We start from the raw sequence: 21,682 nt of genomic DNA, 5'->3' as shown, positions 1-21,682 counted from the left end.
ATAAAGAACAGCGAATGGGGGCAACATTGACATTTCTGGAGGCCTACCACATACATGGTGATTTATTATCGGATCTAATTGTAACCGATGACAAGACTTGGGTGAAACACGTCAATTGGAAGACAAAATAACAGACTGTGGAGTGGGGGCACAGATGATCGCCCCCCAAAAACCAAGAAAATATTTGCAAACCTTGTAAGCAAGGAAGTTGATAGCGACAGTGTTTTGGCATAGGCAAGGTGTGCTTCTTATAGATTTTACCGAACGTGGAGCAACCATAAATTCTGCCCTGTACTGTCAAACTTTGCACAGCCTTAGAGGAGCAGTTCAAAACAAACACCGAGGAAAGTTGACATCCAAAATTTTGTTTTTGCACGACAATGCCCGACATCATATGGCAAACTACACTAAAGAACTCCTTAATTCATTCAAATGGGAAATTTTTCCTCATCTGCCCCACAGCCCCGATCTTGCACCAAGTGACTTTCACTTGTTTCCCAAGATGAAGAACTGGCTTACAATGCAGTGCTTTGATGACGACGAGCTACAGGTGGGCATGACTCACTGGCTGAAGTCTCAGGCGGCACAATTTTACGATGAAGGTCTTTCAAAGCTCGCCCACCACTATGATAAGTGCCTGAATAAGTTTGGTTACTATGTGGAAAAGTAGTATGTCAGTCGCTCTTTCAGATGTATACAGTCAAGCGTATTTCTGGTACTCAATTTTTTTTAATGCCAAAATGTTCCCTGCTTTCTGAATAGCCCTCGTACTTTACTTACCGTCTGTGGGCCTAACAATGCCACCAAGCAGCATTCGATCTTGTGGGAGGTCAGTGGTCAATTTTCTGTCTCGTCATTTTAAGTTATCACTGTGCAGTCTGCAACTGGACTGTGTGATACAAAGTGCCACCAACTGTGACGTGAGAACTGTTATTAATTCTTGAATGCTTAGGCAATAAAAACGGCTGAAACTTACCACAAATAAAGGAAGTGCATGAGAATACAACAATGAATGAAAGAAATAACTTAAGGGATGAAAGTGACAATTCACAGAAAATTTGGTGCACTGACTCTTTGAAGGACACACAAAAAAGACAGAGAACTTTACTAACTTTTGGACGATTCCTTTTTCGTACCTCTCAAACAGAATTCATCCAAAAAGGTTCACACGAGAACTAGCACAGTTCAATACATCGTTTGCACTTCTTGATGATTCGACACCTCTACTGCTTGATGAGTTGTTACATTTACTCTGCAAATTATTTACATTCCTGCAAGACTTTCCATAACTTTACCAATGCATGAAATGTGAGGTTGTTGTGTGATATTTTCAACAACAGACCAACAAATGTGCCCTATGAAACCTAATCTGGACACCTATCACTCTACACAGATAATTGGGAGAGCCAAGTGACACAAAAATATCATGCAAGTCACCAATACATGATACTTGAGTTCCTGGGTGGGAAACTTTTTGGAAATAATGCTGAGGTGAACAATGCACTGAAAAACTGGATTAACTGAGTGACTAGAACAAAAGAAATCTAAAGCTTGTGGACAGGTTTCACAAATTATCAAAGAAAGTTAGCATCTTCATCTCTGAATAATTACTGGAGCCTATATCCATGTGAACCTGCTTCCTGCAGTCAAACTTTCATCTACCTCTAAGGATTTTAACCTCCCAACACTTCCTTTCATTACCAATCTGATGACCAAGCTGTGTTCTAACAACCAATTCTTTCTTCTAGACAAATTTCTTTCTTCACAAGTTCGATTCAGTGACTTCTCATTATTTATTTGATCTACACAGCAAACTGTCAGCATTCTTCTGTAACATCATATAACAAAAGCTGTTCTCTTCTTTGCCTGATTCATTGTTGTCCACGTTTTAAAAGCATGTAAGTTTACTTTGTAGACAAATTCTTTCACAGAAGACTTTCTAACACAAATTTATATTCGACGTTCACACAATTATCTTTTTCAGACAATCTTTTCTCAGCATTGCCAGACTGCTTTTTGCATGTTTTCCACTTCAGCCATCTTCACTGATTTTGCTGCCCAAATAATGAAAACTCATCGAGCACTATAGTGTCCCGCACCACACAAAAAATTTGTGGAAAACAATTTATGTCACCTGGGGCGGCTGTTGAATCCTCGGGTAACAATGCAATTCACGTACCGACATCAGAATGGAAAACAATGTTTCCCAAATTCGTTCAAACACATGCAAAAGCCTATAAATTTTATAGGCGGATATTTTGAGAAACAATAAAAGATTTGTATCAAAAGGAGGCTTTTTTTTAAAGTGCCCTTTGTACCTTCATTAATAAGAAATTTGTGAGATGATGTCAGTTTTTGGAGCGAGTACAGCACGCCATGTATCACAGAAGCTCACTGGGCAAATATGTCAACCCGAGGAGACATTGCATTAATATTGTGCAACTGCGGCTTCAGTTGGGTGAGGGGGAAGAGTTTTTTTCATGTATCGGAAGCCACTCACTCATGATACAATGCTGTAGAACTAACAAACGGCAGGGATGTCAACTGCTACTTTTTCAAACAGACCCACACATTTTCAGTGGGATTAAGAAAGGACGCTTGAGTGATTACCAAACTGGGAATATATGGTTGCGGCTCTGTGAACACAGCTGTCTCCACTTGGATTGACAGGGAAGTCCACAGCATACCCATCGCAAAAATTCAGAGGAAGGGAATACGCTCGGTTACTGAGAACGTCAAAGTAAACATCTTAGTTAATGTAGCATGTAACCTGAATGAGTGTGTATCAAGTCACAGTATGAAAACCACCCCTAAAATGTCACAGAATTACCTGCAGTCTGAACAACACGCTCCACACAGTGCGGGTTAAACACATGCCTCGAATCATTCGAAAAGGTACAAAATAGCGACCCGTCGGATCACACTATGTGTCTCCAGTCAACCACTGTCCAGTTTCCGTGTTGTTCAGTCCACTGAGGACGTGCAGCTGTAAGTGCTGGTGTGAGTGACGGACTTTTGAGAAGTGACAGGTTCCAGACATCCAGTGCAATGTTAGTTTGGAAACTGTTTGAGCTGATCCAACATTCACTGACAGCAGCAGTTTCTGTCAGATCTGAAGCTGATCATCACTGGCAAGGTGTGCCACTTGTCTTTGGTCATTGTCAATTAGGATCTTTTTACAGCCACCGTTCTTATGCCATGTTACACTGTCTCTTGTAAACAAGTTCGACAGACCGCGTCACTATACCCACAAATTGAGCAATTTCATTCGAAGTGTGATCAAACGAGATATTTCCTTCGTGCCATTCTATCACTTCCCCATGTCTACCATCTTGCTGCACTGATTCTGTACAGACGACTCGCGCACGCACACCATTTGATGAGAGACATTATTTTTGTATGTAAAGCAAAGGCTGGTTCTTTTTTCTTTTCTTTTATTTACTGGACCGGCATCAAGGACCAGAATGAAGCACACGCTACTCATGAGTGGTCCTACATAAATTGCATAAAAATAATATATGCTATGGCTACAATTACATTATCTGAGTCTGGATGTGTTTATACACACATCAAGAAAAGTTTTGCATCACCCCAGTTCCCAGAACTGCTGAAGGCAGACGTTGACTGTGGATATTGTATCACAGATACAGTCCCTTTGACTGTTCAGAGATGTCACTAAACCTGCCCAAAGATGTAAACAACCATGCACGAGCAGCGCCTATTAGACGGAAGGGGTCCAACAGCCGATAAGTTCCAGTCATACCACCAGGAAGTAGTTCAACCACACCTAGACAATCAATACCACAGTTTGATCGTGTCTGCATTGTTATTTTGTACCAGGAAGGGCTCTCAACAAGGGAAGTATCCTGACGTCTTGAAGTGAACCAAAGCAATGTCGTTCGACATGGAGGAGATACAGAGAGAGAGACAGGAACTGTCGATGACGTGCCTCGCTCATGCCGCACAAGGGTTACTACTGCAGTGGATGACCGCTACCTACGGATTACGGCTCGGTGGAACCTTGACAGCAATGACATATTGAATAATGCTTTTCGTGCAGCCACAGGACGTCGTGTTATGACACAAACTGTGCGCAATAGGTTGCATGATGCACAACTTCACTTCCGACATCTATCTTTGCAACCACGACACCACGCAGCGCCGTATAGATGGGCCCAACAACATGCCAAATGGACAGTTCAGGATTGGCATCACGTTCTCTTCACTGATGAGTGTCGCATATACCATCAACCAAACCATCGTCGGAGACGTGTTTGGAGGCAACCCGGTCAGGCTGAATGCCTTAGACACACTGTCCAGCGAGTGCAGCAAGGTGGAGGTTCCCTGCTCTTTCGGGGTGGCATTATATGGTGCCGACATACGCCGCTGGTGGTCATGGAAGGCGCCGTAACGGCTGTACGATACGTGACTGCCATCCTCTGACCGATAGTGCAACCATATCGGCAGCATATTGGCAAGGCATTTGTCTTCATGGACGGCAATTTGCGCCCCCATCGTGCACATTTTGTGAATGACTTCCTTCAGGATAATGACATCGCTCGACTAGAGTGGCCAGCATGTTCTCCAGACATGAACCCTATTGAACATGCCTGGGATATATTGAAAAGGGCTGTTTTATGGACGACGTGACCCACCAACAACTCTGAGGGATCTGCACCAAATCGCCAGTGAGGAGTGGGGCAATCTGGACCAACAGTGCCTTGATGAACTTGTGGATAGTATGCCACGACAAGTACAGGCACGCATCAATGCAAGAGGAAGTGCTGTTGGGTATTAGAGGTAATGGTGTGTACAGCAATCTGGACCACTACTTCTGAAGGTCTCACTGTATGGTGGTACAACATGTAATGTGTGGTTTTCATGAGCAATTAATAGGGCGGAAATGATGTTTGTGTTGATCTCTATTCCAATTTTCTATACAGGTTTTGGAACTCTCGGAACCGAGGTGATGGAAATTTTTTTTTTCATGTGTATAATTAACGTGTATTTTGTGTTGGACTGTTCAGTACTTAGTTACATTTTAATTTTTAGCCTTCTTAGAATTTTTCAGATGTTCTATTAATTTTATATTCTTTCTCACACATTCTCATATGATTATAAATGAGGCAAATCGTGCTTTCAAATATCAGAGACATGTTTTGCTGTCAAAGATGTCGCTTCTTGTAAATTTTTCTTATTCTTTAGTTTTAGTAACATGTGCTATCTCTATGTTCCTTTCACCCACTGACAATAATAATATAAAAATATAATTGATATAAAAGTAAAATGTGTAAATTTTAATTATGTTCTGTTTAAAAGGTTGCTTCATCTTTGAACAAGGATATTTCTACAAGTTTTGATAAAATCTTTATACTATAAGCATTTACACATTTTACATTTATATCAATTATATCCACATGCATTACAAAAATGCATTTTGTTCGAGTGTGTGTTTTCCCACATCTCCTAAACTACTGGACCGATTTCAACCAAATTTTGTACAAATATCCCTTATTGTCAGACGACAATCGCTTTGGGGTTTAGGACCATCTACCTATGAAAGGGGTGGGGATGGAGGTGAACAAGAAGCATAGCACTCGACACACAAATTCCCAGACTTTATTGATACAGTATTTGAAAATGAGGGTATTCAGAAACTTGCAACAAATTTCATACATAATTTCAAACCTTTACAAAACTTTTTCTTGCTGACACCCCCTACAAAATGAGGAAAGGAAAGATGTTTATCACTTGTTACTTGTCTCTGTTCATGCAGTAAATGTACCGCATGAGACATGACATAATTTTTTTCTTCTTTATTACTAACTGTATTTGCAACACATTTTACAGACAGTCTGCACATACATCACTCAATGTAAGTGCAAAATTATGTCATCAGGAGATATGACATCATAAACATTAAGCACAAGGGCAGATATTGGGGAGTACGGGCATGGAAGCACACCTATAAATAAATACCTAAGAAATACTAGGTTTCTCTGCTAAATTTTTATATATTTATTAACAATGGGAGAAAGAAACTAGATCACACACATTCCAGGATGGAATAATGACAATATTATGAAAAGGATAGATTGCTACTCACCATTTATTGGAGATGTTGAGTTGCAGACAGGCACAACAAAAAGTCTGCTAAACAAGTAGGCTTTCAGCCAGAAGGCCTCCTTCTGAAATGGACAATATACACTCATACAAATTCACGCATACGCAGCTCACACACACAACCACTGTTTCTGGCTGCCAAGGCCAGATTGCGAGCAACTGCGCATGATAGGAGAAACAGTTGGGTTGGTTGGGGTAAGGAAAAGGCTGGGGTGGGCAAGGTAGTAGGATAGGGATGGGTGCAGCAAAGTGCTGCTTGTAGGACTGTACAGGGACAAGGTGGGGCGACGGTAGGGCAGTGCGGTGCAGTCCCAATGTTAAAAGAAGGGAGAGGGAGGGGGAGAGGGCGAGAAGTAAATAAGACTGTGAATACGTTGGGAATAGAAGACCATGTAATGCTGGAGAGAGAACAGGGAAGGGATAGGTGGGTGACGCATGATGACTAACAGAAGTTGAGGCCAGGAGGGTTATGGGAACATAGGATACGTTGCAGAGAGGTTCCTACCTGCGCAATCCCTTCCTACCAACCCTAGCTGTTCTGAGTTGTACACCTATCCCTTTCCCTGTTCCCACTACACACTCCACAGCCCCCTATTCCACAAGTCTACCACCAGTCTTTTCCCTTCTCTCCTTTTTTACTGCTCCCGCCCCCTCCTGCCCGCCGTCTAACCTCCAGACTGCACCTAGCTGAACTACCCTCTGTCCACCTCATCCCTCCATGCTCCCACAAGCAGCACTTTACCGAAACTGTGTGCCGGACCGAGACTCAAACTCGGCACCTTTGCCTTTTGCGGGCAAGTCCTCTACCATCTCAGCTACCCAAGCACGACTCACACCCCGTCCTCACAGCTTCACTTCTGCCAGTACCTCATCTACTACCTTCCAAACTTCACAGAAGCTCTTCTGCCAACCTTGCAGAACTAGCACTCCCAGAAGAAAGGATAATGCGGAGAAATGTCTTAGCCACAGCCTGGAGGATGTTTCCAGAATGAGATTTTCACTCTGCAGCGGAGTGTGCGCTGATATGAAACTTCCTGGCAGATTAAAACTGTGTGCCCGACCGAGACTCGAATTCGGGACCTTTGCCTTTCGCGGGCAAGTGCTCCACCTTCTGAGCGACCGAAGCACGACTCACGCCCGGTACTCACAGTTTTACTTCTGCCAGTACCTCGTCTCCTACCTTCCAAACTTTAGAGAAGCTCTCCTGCGAACCTTGCAGAACTAGCACTCCTGAAAGAAAGGATATAGCGGAGACATGGCTTAGCCACAGCCTGGGGGATGTTTCCAGAATGAGATTTTCACTCTGCAGTGGAGTGTGCGCTGATATGAAACTTCCTGGAAGATTAAAACTGTGTGCCCGACCGAGACTGGAACTAGGCACCTTTGCCTTTCGTGGGCAAGTGCTCTACCATCTGAGCTACCGAAGCACGACTCACGTCTGGTACTCACAGCTTTACTTCTGCCAGTACCTCGTCTCCTACCTTCCAAACTTTAGAGAAGCTCTCCTGCGAACCTGGCAGAACTAGCACTCCTGAAAGAAAGGATATAGCGGAGACATGGCTTAGCCATAGCCTGGGGGATGTTTCCAGAACGAGATTTTCACTCTGCAGTGGAATGTATGCTGATACGAATCTTCCTGGCAGATTAAAACTGTGGAACAGACCAACTTCACCAATACATGAAATGTGAGGTGGTGGTGTGATATTTTCAACAACAGACCAACAAATGTGCCCGATGAAACCTGATCTGGACACCTATCCCTCAACACAGATGATTGGGAGAGCCAAGTGATAGAGCACTTGCCTGCAAACGGCAAAGGTCCCAAGTTTGAGTCTCGGTCTGGCACACAGTTTTAATCTGCCAGGAAGTTTCATATCAGCGCACACTCCGCTGTAGAGTGAAAATCTCATTCTAGAAACATCCCCCAGGCTGTGGCTAAGTCATGTCTCTGCAATATCCTTTCTATCAGGAGTGCTAGTTCTGCAAGATTCACAGAAGAGCTTCCGTAAAGTTTGGAAGGTAGGAGACGAGGTACTGGCAGAAGTGAAGCTGTGAGGACAGGGTGTGAGTCGTGCTTGGGTGGCCCAGATGGTAGAGCACTTGCAAGCGAAAGGCGAAGTTCCTGAGATCAATTCTCAGTCCAGCACAGAGTTTTAATCTGTGAGGAAGTTTCACATCAGTGCACACTCCACTGCAGAGTGAAAATCTCATTCTAGTACTTTACCGTCCCCCACCACTCCCCCTCCCCAGCCCAGCCTCCTCCTTACTCCCACCATCCTATTGCTTCTCCCATCATGCTGTCTGCACTCTGGCCTCCACAGGCAGAGACCGTGGTTTTTGTGTGTGTGTGTGTGTGTGTGTGTGTGTGTGTGTGTGTGTGTGTTTCTGATGAAGGCCAGAAAGGCCAAAAGCTTACACATTTAGCAGTCTTATTGTTGTGCCTGTCTGCAACTCAAAGTTTCCACAATATGGTGAGTAGCAGTCTATTCTAATATCTTCACAAGTATTCAATGTATGTATCATATTTGACAACAAACTAAATTCCAGTTCCCACAAGTCGAGCGCCCGGATCGCGATACAATACCACTTTTTTTTATGTACGCAGAGGCAACGAGCTACATCTGGCAGGCAAGCACAAGCCACAAACCACCTACTGGCACTAGCTAACTGCAGCCTACAGAGAGAATAAGTACGGGTCTTACCACGAACCGTCTGACGCTGCCCCGACAGAATCTTCTTGCTGAAACAATGGTAATGAGTGTTTAGATGAGATGAGATGTTTGCGTCTGAGGCACTGGCGGGTGTTTCGAGGTAGTGAAATTTGGAGGGTATGTCGAGTTGACGGCGCCTGTGCAGACAACTTTTCATCACACACACACATTGTTACACCTATGTCACTCAAACATTATGCACACTCACAACTCAACAAACAAAATAATTTTCATACAGTGTTTACCTCCTTCTCTAGGGTTCAGATTACAGTTATAGACGCTGATAGGAAGATATTTAACAATCTCCCATCAAACAAATAAAAAAATTGGGAATCATTAGCAATTCAAAAAGTATACCTCATTAGCCACCCCTTGCACAAATTAAGTGATTATCAAGACTCCAGGATTGAACAGTCCCATTAGGTACATGGAAAGTAAACCTGCAATGAGAAATAGTGTACTGCAAACTATTGTTACAGATGTAGGTAACTATTTTCTTTGAAAAATTCCAATGTAATCAAGTAAACAGCAGCTATTTGGTACTTCTGGGGAAGAAATAGCTTTTGTTAGGCTAGCAGTGTTCTTGATGTTTTACTAGATTATATTTATCTGGGATTAGCAAAAATAGTATTATACAATATAGTTATAGTTTATTTTGAATACTACGGACTCATTTCCCTGTTTGATGGGATTTGTGGAACACAATGAAGAAAAAAATGACAGAGCACAGCAATGAAATTAAACATAGACTACACACCTAAAAATCAGTAATCAAATATTTTTGAAAACCTGTGAGCAACAGGTGATGACTTAAAGACAAACTCACTTCAGCAGCAATCACAGTACTATGCTGGAGCTTCAGCACACTATTTTTGACAACCAAATCCATGTTGACAACAATACTTCACAAGTAACCACATAATGCAGAAAGGAGATATTTTGTGCCATTATTTGGAAGACAACATTATTTCACCGAGAGTGCAGATATGCACAGAACAGTCTCCTTTTGGCCACTATTGCCAATCTCGTGCACAGTCATTATCAAGTGGGTACATCTAGGAATGTATGCAATATTGCAGTGCTTGTGTTGTTCAGAGGTACTATGCCACATTCTTTTGGTCATGCAAATCCGAAGGAACAGGCACTGCGGTGACTACAGCTGTTATACAAAATACATGAAATATATCTGCAGCTGCAAACACGGACAACCGTCAGCTGTTGCAGTCATGTGGTTGGCGACATGTGGGCCTAGTCGCGAGAAGTGCTCCGATAGCCTAATGGTAAAGCAACCACTCGCAATAAGTGGGAAATCCGAGCATTAGTCCCAATCTAGAACAAACTTTCATTGTCGTAATTCCATTATATGCCTGATGCTTGTCTATATTTGCGATTGCAAAAATATTTAATGCGTTGGAATATATCTTGTACGAAATTCAAACTACAACTGAGGTGTCTTTTGTGGGACATTATTTGCGCACACATTATTGGGCTTGTCCACTTCAGAACAGTTATATAGCCAAACTATAGTATCCAACACTCTGACAAGCAAATATACACTCGCGGTGCAAATAATGTGATGTTCTGTGACATTTAAAAGAAACTGTGTTACCAAACCTGGAAAGAAAGAAAGAAAGAAAGAAAAACCGGTTATTCAGAACGTTCAGAGTAAAAGTGATGCAGATCCATAGTATATTATTTCTCACTGGAAACCTCAAATATATAGGTATGTAGTACACAGATGATCCAAAGCATTATGACTATGTGCATAATACCTGTTGGTCCACTTTTGGAATACAATACAACAGCGATTGTGCACGGCACAAGTTCAGTAAGTGCTCGGTGGATTTACAGAGGTATGTGGCACCATGTGTCTACAAGACAGGTCACGAAATCACTGTAAATTACAAGCTGGTAATTTGTGGGTGCAGAGCTGGCACTCAATAGCATACTGCATCAGGTTCAGAACAGGTGAATTTAATGGCCACAACATCAATGTAAGTTCACTAACAAGTTTCTCAAAACACTGCAGCTCATTCTGGTCTTGCGAAATGGGCAGTTATCCTGCTGGAAGATACCACCATTGTTGGGAAAGACATTCTACATCAACATCTATATCTACTTCTACATCTACACACGTACTCTGTAACCTACCATATGGTGTGTAGTGAAGAGTATTGTGCACCACTACTAGTCATTTCCTTTCCTGCTCCACTGGCAAACAGAGCAAGGGAAACAGAAATGCCTCTGTATGAGCCCTAATTTCTCGTCTTTTATATTCGTGATCCTTATGCGAAACGTATGTTAGCGGCAGTAGAATTATTCTGCAGTCTGCTTCAAATGCCGGTTCTCTCAATTTCTGAAAACTTTTCCTCGAAAAGAACTTTGCCTTCCCTCCAGCAATTCTCATTTCAGCTTCTGAAGCATTTCCATAATACTTGCATGCTGTCGGAACAGCCCAGTAACAAATATAGCAGCCGACGTCTGAAATGCTTCCATGTCTTCCTTTAATCTGACCTGGCACAGAGTCCAAACACTCGAGCAGTACTTAAGGATGGGTCACACACGTGTCCTATATGCAGTCTCCTTCACAGATGAACCTCAATTTCCCAAAATTATCCCAACGAACTGAAGTCGACCATTCGCCTTCCCTACCACAATCCTGATATGCTTGTTCCATTTCATATAGCTTTGCAACGTTAGCCAATACATTTGAATGACCTGACTGTGTCAAGCAGGACACTATTCTGCTGTATCCAAACATTACGGGTCTGTTTTACCTACTCATCCACATTAACTTACATTTTTCTGTGTTTAGAGCTAGCTGCCATTTACCACACCAACTAGAAATTTTGTCTAAGTCGTCTTGTATTCTCTTACAGTCACTCAACTTGACACCTTCCTGTACACCACACAGTATCATCAGCAAACAGCCGCAGATTCCGGCTCACCCTGTCCGTTAGATAATTTATGTATGTACAAAATAATAGCAGTCCTGTCAAACTTGCCTGTAGCACTCCTGACAATACCATTGTCTCTTATGAACACTCACTGTTGAGGGCATCTGAGGTGTAACAAATTATTCATAGAATGAGACGTTCCACATCCTTGATATTCACTGGCTGATGAAAGATGTTCGTCGGTTAAAGTAGTTAGTATGTAGGAAGAAAACCCCTTTCGGCAGGTTTTTCGAGGTTTGCACAGATTGGAATTGTACTGGCAGGACTATTGCAGCATTGGTGATGCAGGCAACCGCAAGAAAAAGTAACGAGAAGCAAGAAACCTAGCAAGATATGGATCGACCACTGAACTGTTTCAACAGTCTATTCCTAACACCGCCATTATGGAAGTAAATACCAAGGAAACATTCTATTTGGTGACTGTGACAGGACATGAAGTGCAGTTCAACTCAGCACGTGGTTTATCGTGACGCACTGTTATGTGTCACCTGCTATATCATAGCAGTTCCAGCAGCAGTCTGCTACAGCCGAAGGACGCAACGTATCCACAGCAAGCCAGTAGCCTAACCGTTCACCGTAGCATACATCAATGGTGTACGGTGGGCTGTATTAGTTAGAAATAGGTGACAAAATTGTAATATTTTTCAGAATAAAATTCAGGCATCAGATACAGAAATATTTGCATCTGGCGACTGAATTTTGAGTAAAACAATAAAACTGTACAATTTGTATGCACGCAGTGGACATTGTTAAGGAGTGACTTAAATGTACGAGGGCAGTTCAATAAGTAATGCAACACATTTTTTTTCCCGGCCAATTTTGGATGAAAAAACCGGAAATTTCTTGTGGAAAATTTTCAAACATTCCCGCTTCGTCTCGTATAGTTTCATTGACTTCTGACAGGTGGCAGCGCTGTACGGAGCTGTTAAAATGGCGTCTGTAACGGATGTGCGTAGCAAACAACGGGCAGTGATCGAGTTTCTTTTGGCGGAAAACCAGGGCATCTCAGATATTCATAGGCGCTTGCAGAATGTGTACGGTGATCTGGCAGTGGACAAAAGCACGGTGAGTCGTTGGGCAAAGCGTGTGTCATCATCGCCGCAAGGTCAAGCAAGACTGTCTGATCTCCCGCGTGCGGGCCGGCCGTGCACAGCTGTGACTCCTGCAATGGCGGAGCGTGCGAACACACTCGTTCGAGATGATCGACGGATCACCATCAAACCACTCAGTGCTCAACTTGACATCTCTGTTGGTAGTGCTGTCACAATTGTTCACCAGTTGGGATATTCAAAGGTTTGTTCCCGCTGGGTCCCTCGTTGTCTAACCGAACACCATAAAGAGCAAAGGAGAACCATCTGTGCGGAATTGCTTGCTCGTCATGTGGCTGAGGGTGACAATTTCTTGTCAAAGATTGTTACAGGTGATGAAACATGGGTTCATCACTTCGAACCTGAAACAAAATGGCAATCAATGGAGTGGCGCCACACCCACTCCCCTACCAAGAAAAAGTTTAAAGCCATACCCTCAGCCGGTAAAGTCATGGTTACAGTCTTCTGGGACGCTGAAGGGGTTATTCTGTTCGATGTCCTTCCCCGTGGTCAAACGATCAACTCTGAAGTGTATTGTGCTACTCTTCAGAAATTGAAGAAACGACTTCAGCGTGTTCGTAGGCACAAAAATCTGAACGGACTTCTCCTTCTTCATGACAACGCAAGACCTCACACAAGTCTTCGCACCCGAGAGGAGCTCACAAAACTTCAGTGGACTGTTCTTCCTCATGCATCCTACAGCCCCGATCTCACACCGTCGGATTTCCATATGTTTGGCCCAATGAAGGACGCAATCCGTGGGAGGCACTACGCGGATGATGAAGAAGTTATTGATGCAGTAGGACGTTGGCTCCGACATCGACCAGTGGAATGGTACCGTGCAGGCATACAGGCCCTCATTTCAAGGTGGCGTAAGGCCGTAGCATTGAATGGAGATTACGTTGAAAAATAGTGTTGTGTAGCTAAAAGATTGGGGAATAACCTGGTGTATTTCAATGCTGAATAAAACAACCCCTGTTTCAGAAAAAAAATGTGTTGCATTACTTATTGAACTGCCCTCGTACTAATGACTAGTGGCAAACTCTAAACTATAATTTTAATATCATATGCCTTTAACCACTTGTGCGATGGCAAACGAGGTACTGGAAGTAGATTTAGTGGCTAAATTTCAAAAGAATATGTTTAAGAAATTACAGGAAACTTTTACAGCTCAAGGAGATGATATCAAGGCAGGAGTAGCTAATATTAATACTAAACAAGCGGAAACTCATATAGAAGAACTAGCTAATATTAATACCGAACTAGAAGAAGCCCTTTAAGCACATGAGGATAGAATTAACACAAAACAGGAAGAAGCTCTTCAAGCTCAAGGTGATAGAATATATATAAAACAAGAAGAAATGCAAAGTGTAATATAAACACAGGGAAACAGAATTTCTATCTTGGAAAATGTAATAATTAATTTACCCCAGGAGTTACAAAAGGCACTAAATGATCAGTGTGATTTAGTCTGTAATGAAGTTGAGAACAGTAAACAAGGAAATCTCTAATACTAAAGAAAGGATAGAGATAGGTACTCACCAAGGTATGGCATTCAATGAAATTTTGAATCCTCATACTACCTTACCTTCCTTGTAGGGACAACTGCAAGAGTTTGTAGAAAAAAAGTACAGGAAAGAAATGATTCCTCTTTCACACCTACTTCTACTGGCAAGTCTATTCTAATCAACAAGAGCCGTAGAAAACCTGGGAGAGTTAGAAAAAACACAAAAGAAGCTACAGAAAATGAGTATGGTTTTTAAAAACAGTACAGGAAACGAAAAGAATGGCTAGAAGAACTTCAATTAGGAATGGGTATGAACTTGACAAAGTTTAAACCAGATGGGGAAATGCATATCTTATATTTCTGAAGTGTGTTTTTCAGGACTTTATCTAAGACCGGGGAAGAACATTGTAGAATATTGATTAAAGCCTTGCCAAAATTTAGAGGAAAAGATTTACGATTAAATGTGCAAAATCACACTCTGGAAGTTCCTAGGCCATCTGGTAAGAGTACACACGATCAAAGCTGATCCAAAATGTATGAGAGCAATTAAGGAGTCTCTTGAACCAAGAAATGTAAAACATTTTATGTTCACTGCTCAATTTAGCTAGATTTTATTATAGGTACATACAAGAACAACAAATGAATGATCCAAAATTATTATCCATGTTAAACAAAAATCAAAGTGGATATGGGATGAGTGAACATCAGAAACTTTCCAAAACATTGAGCTATCATTAGTAAACACATCCATATTGCTACACCCACTGTCGAATGTATCGTTCAAGCCAGCAACAGATGCATCAAAACATGGAACAGCATGTGAACTGTTTCAGGAACAATGAGACCCAAATATAGGAGAGCATAACACCATCACGAGTCATAATTTAAATAAACAAGAACAAAATTAAATGGCTATGGAAGAAGAATTACTCGTAACTGTATGGGGCATTAAGAAGTTTCATACATTAATTTGGGGATCAAAAATAGTTATTTACACTGACGACGAAGCATTATCATTTTTACTGGAAAGCCGCCTTTTGCATGACCATCTAATGCAATGGGCATTATTCTTATATGAATATAATATAGAAACTGTTTACATTAAGAATTCAAAAATGTTGTTCCGGATGCTTTATCATGATTACCTTTAGCTATGAACGACATGATGAGAACCAGTGGCCCAGGTGTGAGTTTTGCTATGAACTCCCTATCATTAAGTTATATGAGTGATGAAATAAGAAAACTTGATAGAAAAATTAAACAAGATATTAGACTGGATAGTTATACTGGTGATAAGATTAATAATGAGAAAACAGCATTGCAAACAACTTAAGATAAATCTATATGGCTGAAAAAGGAGATCCAAAAGAAGGTAAGTCACCATGGAGGCTATGTACCCCGCAAACACATAGAGAGAGATCAAATGTTGTTTATCCAGGCTATGGTCAGCATGGCATACGAAAATGTGTTCACCACATGAATAAATTCTATTGTTTCAAGAATCTGAGTAGAAAAACATAGATGTCTTACAATGCTGTGAATTGTGTCGGAGGGTGAAAGAAGATAATATAACTACCTCTTACTCTTTATATCCTACAATACCTAAAGCACTACACAACTTAATTACTGCCAATTTTTTTTTTGTCAACTACCTCGTAGTTGGTACCTGTTTGTGCTTGCAGAGTGTTGGTCAAAACATAAGCTTTATCCAATTAAGCAGTCCAATACACCCACCATGATGCAATGTTTACAGGAATATTTTAAGGATATACAGAAACCAAAACTGATTATTAACCAATAAAGGCCCACAATTTATTAGTAATAATTTTAAAGAGTTAGGAGTGAAACACATAGGTATCTCAAGGTACAATCTACAATCCAACTCCTGTGAAAGAGTAGTGAAAGAATTGGGAAGATTCAGTAGAATATTCTGTTCAGAAAAACATACTGTGTGGACACAAATGGTCCCCAAATTTCAGGTGATAATAAATGATTTACCACACATGGCTACTGGATTATCTCCAGAAGAAACCATGAATAGAACCTTTGTGAGAGAACTGTTATCGAAATTATTTAAGTTGTCATCTACACCCACAGAAAATTTGGAAGATGTAAATAGAATTGCAATTACACAGACATGCATGAGGGTACACAAGTTTAATAGGGAAGCACAGACTCCAATGTTCGATGCTGATGACACAGTGCTTGTCCATGATCATTGTCACAATTCACATATAAAGAAAGAAACTGGTAAATTCTCCCAAAGTATTGTGGACCCTACAAGATTATGAGTATGTCACACACAAGGTGGTATATCTTGTACACCCCCCCCCCCCTCCCCTCCCTCCCCACAATTCTCATGGCATAAAGGAAGTGTCCTGATGTGGAAAGAAGTCACAAACATGGAAAATTGAACAAAATTTATTAAAGAATGAGGTTAAAAAAATTAAGACCACACTGGTGCATGCGTGCACGCACACCCACACACACACGAAACTTGGTATTTGTCCCTATAATATGTCAGATTAAAAATAGGGAAAGAAGAGAATTTGAAAGTGATAGTGTGGTCTGCCGAAAGGCAACATGTTAGGAGAATAAAGGGCAAGTGGACCTATGGAAAGAATGACTTACATCTTAGGTTGGGAGGATCCGCAAAAGAAAGGACCCTTACCACTTTTATGAAGGGAGAGTTGTAAAGGGACACTGGCATCTCAAATGGATAGATAATTGAGAAGTACCTGATCCTAGAATGCGGTGTAAACATGCACAGGAAGGTGTTGCCATTATAGAAGTGTTCTCCAGACTAGTGTAACACACAGACCTGACTGATTAAACTTCACAAATTTGAATGCATTTCTATCCGAGGCCAGGAATAGTTAAATGGATTGTTGATTCTGATCCAGGAATTAATCTTGCCTATCATCTTGAGAGATGGTATATGTGTACTGTAGAGCATGTTTGGCCAACCTTGTATAATTTTGTGTAAGATTGCATTTCATGGGCTTTCATTTAAATGGTCATTTTAGTATATAAAGTTGCCACCCTTCCACCCTAAGACTTTTCTTAGAAGTTAAAATCAAGTTGCACCTTCGGTGGCAAGTTAACCTTTTAATTTTAGTGTTTTGTGCCATTAGTTTGTGTGCTCGTGTGAATTGTTAAAACTTTTACTTTAAGGTGTGTTGCAGATTTGCACCTGTTAGTCTTTCAGAGGTTGTTGTGAGCGGTCGTGACTATGGCCGTGTCAAAAGGGAGCGGCAAGGTTCTCAGCCCGAAAGCTCATACACACAAAAATTTGTTTCTTTCTGCCTCTGAACAAATTGTAACTTGATATTTAGAGGGTGCTTTCTATTTATAATATTAAATCTGTTTCTATAACAAAAAATATTTAAAAATTAAAAAAAAAAATAAAAAAATAAATTTAGAAATAAAATTCCCATTTGTTAAAAGCAATTTCATTTTGATTTCATCAGTTACTCTCTGGCAACTACTTCTACACTCACATAGTGTGATTAAATGTGTTAATGTTCTTGATGAATCGCTAGTAAATAAAGTAAATTCTTAAGAAAAAGTTTTGAAAGTATATTCACGGTTCAGCAATCATAAAATTCAAATGTCCCAATGATGGAACAGAGGTGAAATTATACTATTATAAACAAAGACAGCAATAAAAAAAGGAAACTGTATGTGAGTCCCAGATGGACTGGCTCTGAACACAGCTTGGTGTTAGGTATAGTTATGGTGGGAGGTAAAATAGGAACTGAGTTGAGTGACACATGATGCGAAGTCCCAGAGGGAAATTAATGGCAAACAACGTTAGCATTTTGTAAAGTTATAAGATTACACAATTGTTTGAAAACTGATGTTTATTATAAATGCATTAATCTTTTAGAATTAAGTTTATGGGCACGACATCTTTCATCTCAGTGGGGAAATATGAGGTGTAACATGTCATTCACAGAATGAGTTTACAGGAGATACAGGTTGTGATTTGGTGTTACTACCTGCGAGGTGGAGTCACTCGCTCTGTGGGGTCACAAGGGAAAGGCCTGGAAAACGTGTGATCTCCATGATGCCAAAGAAATTGTCACAGCTTTGTATTACTGCTCCGAGTCTTGTGCGAGATGGACGCATGACAGTGTCTAGCTGAAATATAACACATGTGTAGTCGATTCATTAGGAAAAGTTAGAGTTTTACATTACAGGAGATACATAGAGTTCAACTTCCCTGAGCGTGTTATTACACTGGAACAAGAAAAGTCTCTTTCAGCACCTTTGACACAACAAGTCAAAGTCCACGGGAGAGAAGCTGTGTCACGGTTCAACAGTAGTGAACAGCAGGACCCTTGCAGCACTGGCAACATAAGGCAACCAACAGAAAAGTAAGAGAAGCAAGAAACCTGACAAGATACAGAAGTTATGGGTCGACTACTGGACTGTTTCACTGGCCTATTCTTAAAACTCTCATTAGGGAAATACAGACCAAGGAAACATTCCACAACAGACTGGGTTCTATTACTTAAGACAACTTCCAGCCAATCACGTATCTGGGAATCTATTGCATATGCTCGTGCCTTTGTTAGCAGTCTGCAATAGGCCACCGTGTCAAATATTTTCTGGAAATCTACAAATCTGTCTGTTGCCCTTAATCCATAGTTCACAGTATATGACAAGAGAAAAGGGAAGCTGAGTTTTGCGTGAGTAATGCTTTCTAAGACTATATTGATTAGTGGACATAAGCTTCTTGAACTGAAAGTATGTTCCAAGGATCCTGCTGAAAACCAATGTTACGGATACTGGTCTGTAATTCTGCGGGTCTGTTCTTTTACCTTTTGTATAAACAGGAGTCACCTGCGTTTTTTTCCAGTCGCTGGGGACTTTGCACGGTGTGGGAGATTCATGATAAATGCACGCCGAGGGCCAAAATTGAATCGGGATTCCATCTGGAGCTGGCAATTTATTTGTTTTCAACTCTTTCAGTTGTTTCTCTATGCCAGCAACACTTATTGTTATGTCGTCCACACAGGACTCTGTTTGATGGTCAAATGATGGTATGTTTGTACAATGCCCTGCATAAACGATTTCTTAAATGCAAAATTTAAAACTTTAAAACAATGGGAACTTTAGGTAGGAATATCAACAATGTAGGAAAAGATAGATTGCTACTTACCATAAAGATGATACATTAAGTTGCAGACAGGCATAATTAAAAGACACTTACACATAAGCTTTTGGCCACAGCCGTAATTGGAAAAGGAGGAACACACACCATTCATTCACACAAGCACGCGCATCTCATGCACACGTGACCGCCAAATCCGGCAGCTCAGGCATTCTGACCCGAGCTGCCAGATTTGGCAGCCACATATCATGTGCTGGTGAGGTGCGCTTGCTTGTGTGAATGAATGGTGTGTGTGTCTCTTTTTCCAAAGGACGCTGTGGCCAAGTAGCAATCTATCTTTTTCTACATTGTTAAATTTAAAACTTTGGCTGTCGTTTTGCTATCTCCAACTGCCACACCAGACTGGTCAATGACTGACTGTAGGTAAGTCTTACGCCTGCCTAGCGATTGTACACAGGACCAGAATTTACTTGGGTTCTCTGCCAGACCTTTTGCTACGGTATGACGGTGGTAGTTGTGCGCTTTTCACAGACACACGAATCTCTACTAACCTTTGCTTGCCTTCGTTTGTGTGTTCTCTTTTGAACCAAGAGTGCAGCAACCTCTGCTACCTCAGCGGTTTCTGAATCTCGTTGTTAAACCACGGTAGGCCTTTTCCATCCTTAATCCACTTGCTAGGTACATAATTCTCCAGACCAGTGGTTACAACCTGTTTAAACCTTGGCCATAATTCCTCTATGTCCATCTTATCATACTAAATTATGTCAATTCACTGTCTAGGTGAGATGCTAACAACTGCTTATCTGCTCTTTCTAGCATGGACAGTCTCCTAGCCTTCTTGACTTATTTATTAACTTTTGTAACCACAGCCGCTATAACGACATCACAATTGCTAATCCCCTTCTCTATACTGACACTGTCGATAAGGTCCGACCTATTTGTAGCTACAAAGTGTAAGATATTTCACTTGTGTGGGGCTGCTGAACTAGCTGCTCAAAACAGTTTTCAGAAAACATGTTCAAAAGTATTTCACACAACTGTGTCTGGATGACCCGCAATGAATCCATAGACATCCCTGTCTACGCTTGATAGGTTGAAGTACCTCCAACTAGTGTTGCACAATCATGTATTTACATGCTACAAGCCATAGACTTTCTTTGGGCGACTCTACAGTTGTCACAGCAGAATTGGGAGGCCGGTAGAAACATCCAACAATTAACTTAGTTTCACCTAGACTTGTTAAATACGACCAGATAGCTTCACTCTCATGTAATAATAAGCATCCCTTGCATTGAGAAACAACTGAAAGAGTTGAAAACAAGCAAGTTGTCGGGTCCAGATGGGCGCCCAATCAGGTTTTAAGGCATTGGCCCCTTACCTGGCTTGTGAATCTCTTGCCCAGTGCACAAAGGGATGCAGGGTGGCCCGCAATAATGTTCATAAAGTCCACAACTGCTCTTGTGTCTTTGACTACTACCACAGGTTGCATGAAAGCTCAGGCGAGTGTCCCATGTGACATGAACACTGTCCCCGCCGGTTTACATCCACGGTTTAGTGAAATGTCAAAGCAGTTGTTCGCACAGATGACAGCATATCTGGACATGAACGTCGACTGGGTGACACATTTCGAATGATCCAGATTCAATCTCAATTATCTCGTAGTCACTGCAATCGTAACTGATGATTTCATAGGGTCAACATGGGAACACGTAGGGGATGTTTGTTGCAGAGAACCCAGTTCAAAAATGTGCACCGAACATTGTGCCCTGCCTGCACCAACATCATATCCTGTCTTCAGATCTGCCACAGATTGCAGTCTATCCTCCTTTACAGAGAGGACAAGGCTCTTACCTTCACGTTCTGTGATGAGGGGTGAACATCCGATGTTTTGTTGCTTATTTGCATTTTCACCGTCCCTCATCCTTTCTCCACAGATGCTCAGAGCAGTAACAGGTGAACAGCCTTGTTGTTTGCAATTTTGTCATATGATGGCATGATGGAGACCGTGGATGTTGTTTGAAGACAAATGTTGATGGTGTTGTTTCCAAGATAATAATTCCCGGTGCCAGACTACCTTTTTTTTTTTTGTGGTGGGGGGTTTGGTTGGCATGTGCAGCTTGCATAATGTGTTTCAGAGGGATCTGGTAGTGGAGGAGGTGACACCAAGCAATCAAAGG

General features: G+C 41.5%; 1 protein-coding gene across 1 annotated transcript in view; it reads right to left on the bottom strand.

The window, feature by feature from the left end:
- LOC126108238 (zinc finger protein 664-like) overlaps positions 1-21,682 on the bottom strand; it is a 201,600-nt gene that overhangs the window by 28,701 nt on the left and 151,217 nt on the right. The window contains exon 7 of the mRNA XM_049913468.1: positions 8,826-8,863. Within this exon, the coding sequence (XP_049769425.1) occupies positions 8,826-8,863 (38 nt within the window). The remainder of the gene's footprint in view (positions 1-8,825; positions 8,864-21,682) is intronic.

This window comes from Schistocerca cancellata, chromosome 11 (genome assembly GCF_023864275.1).
Source record: "Schistocerca cancellata isolate TAMUIC-IGC-003103 chromosome 11, iqSchCanc2.1, whole genome shotgun sequence".
NCBI classification, from domain to species: Eukaryota; Metazoa; Arthropoda; class Insecta; order Orthoptera; family Acrididae; genus Schistocerca; species Schistocerca cancellata.
Note: the sequence above shows the minus strand (reverse complement) of the source record. Positions and strands in the feature narration are given on the sequence as shown.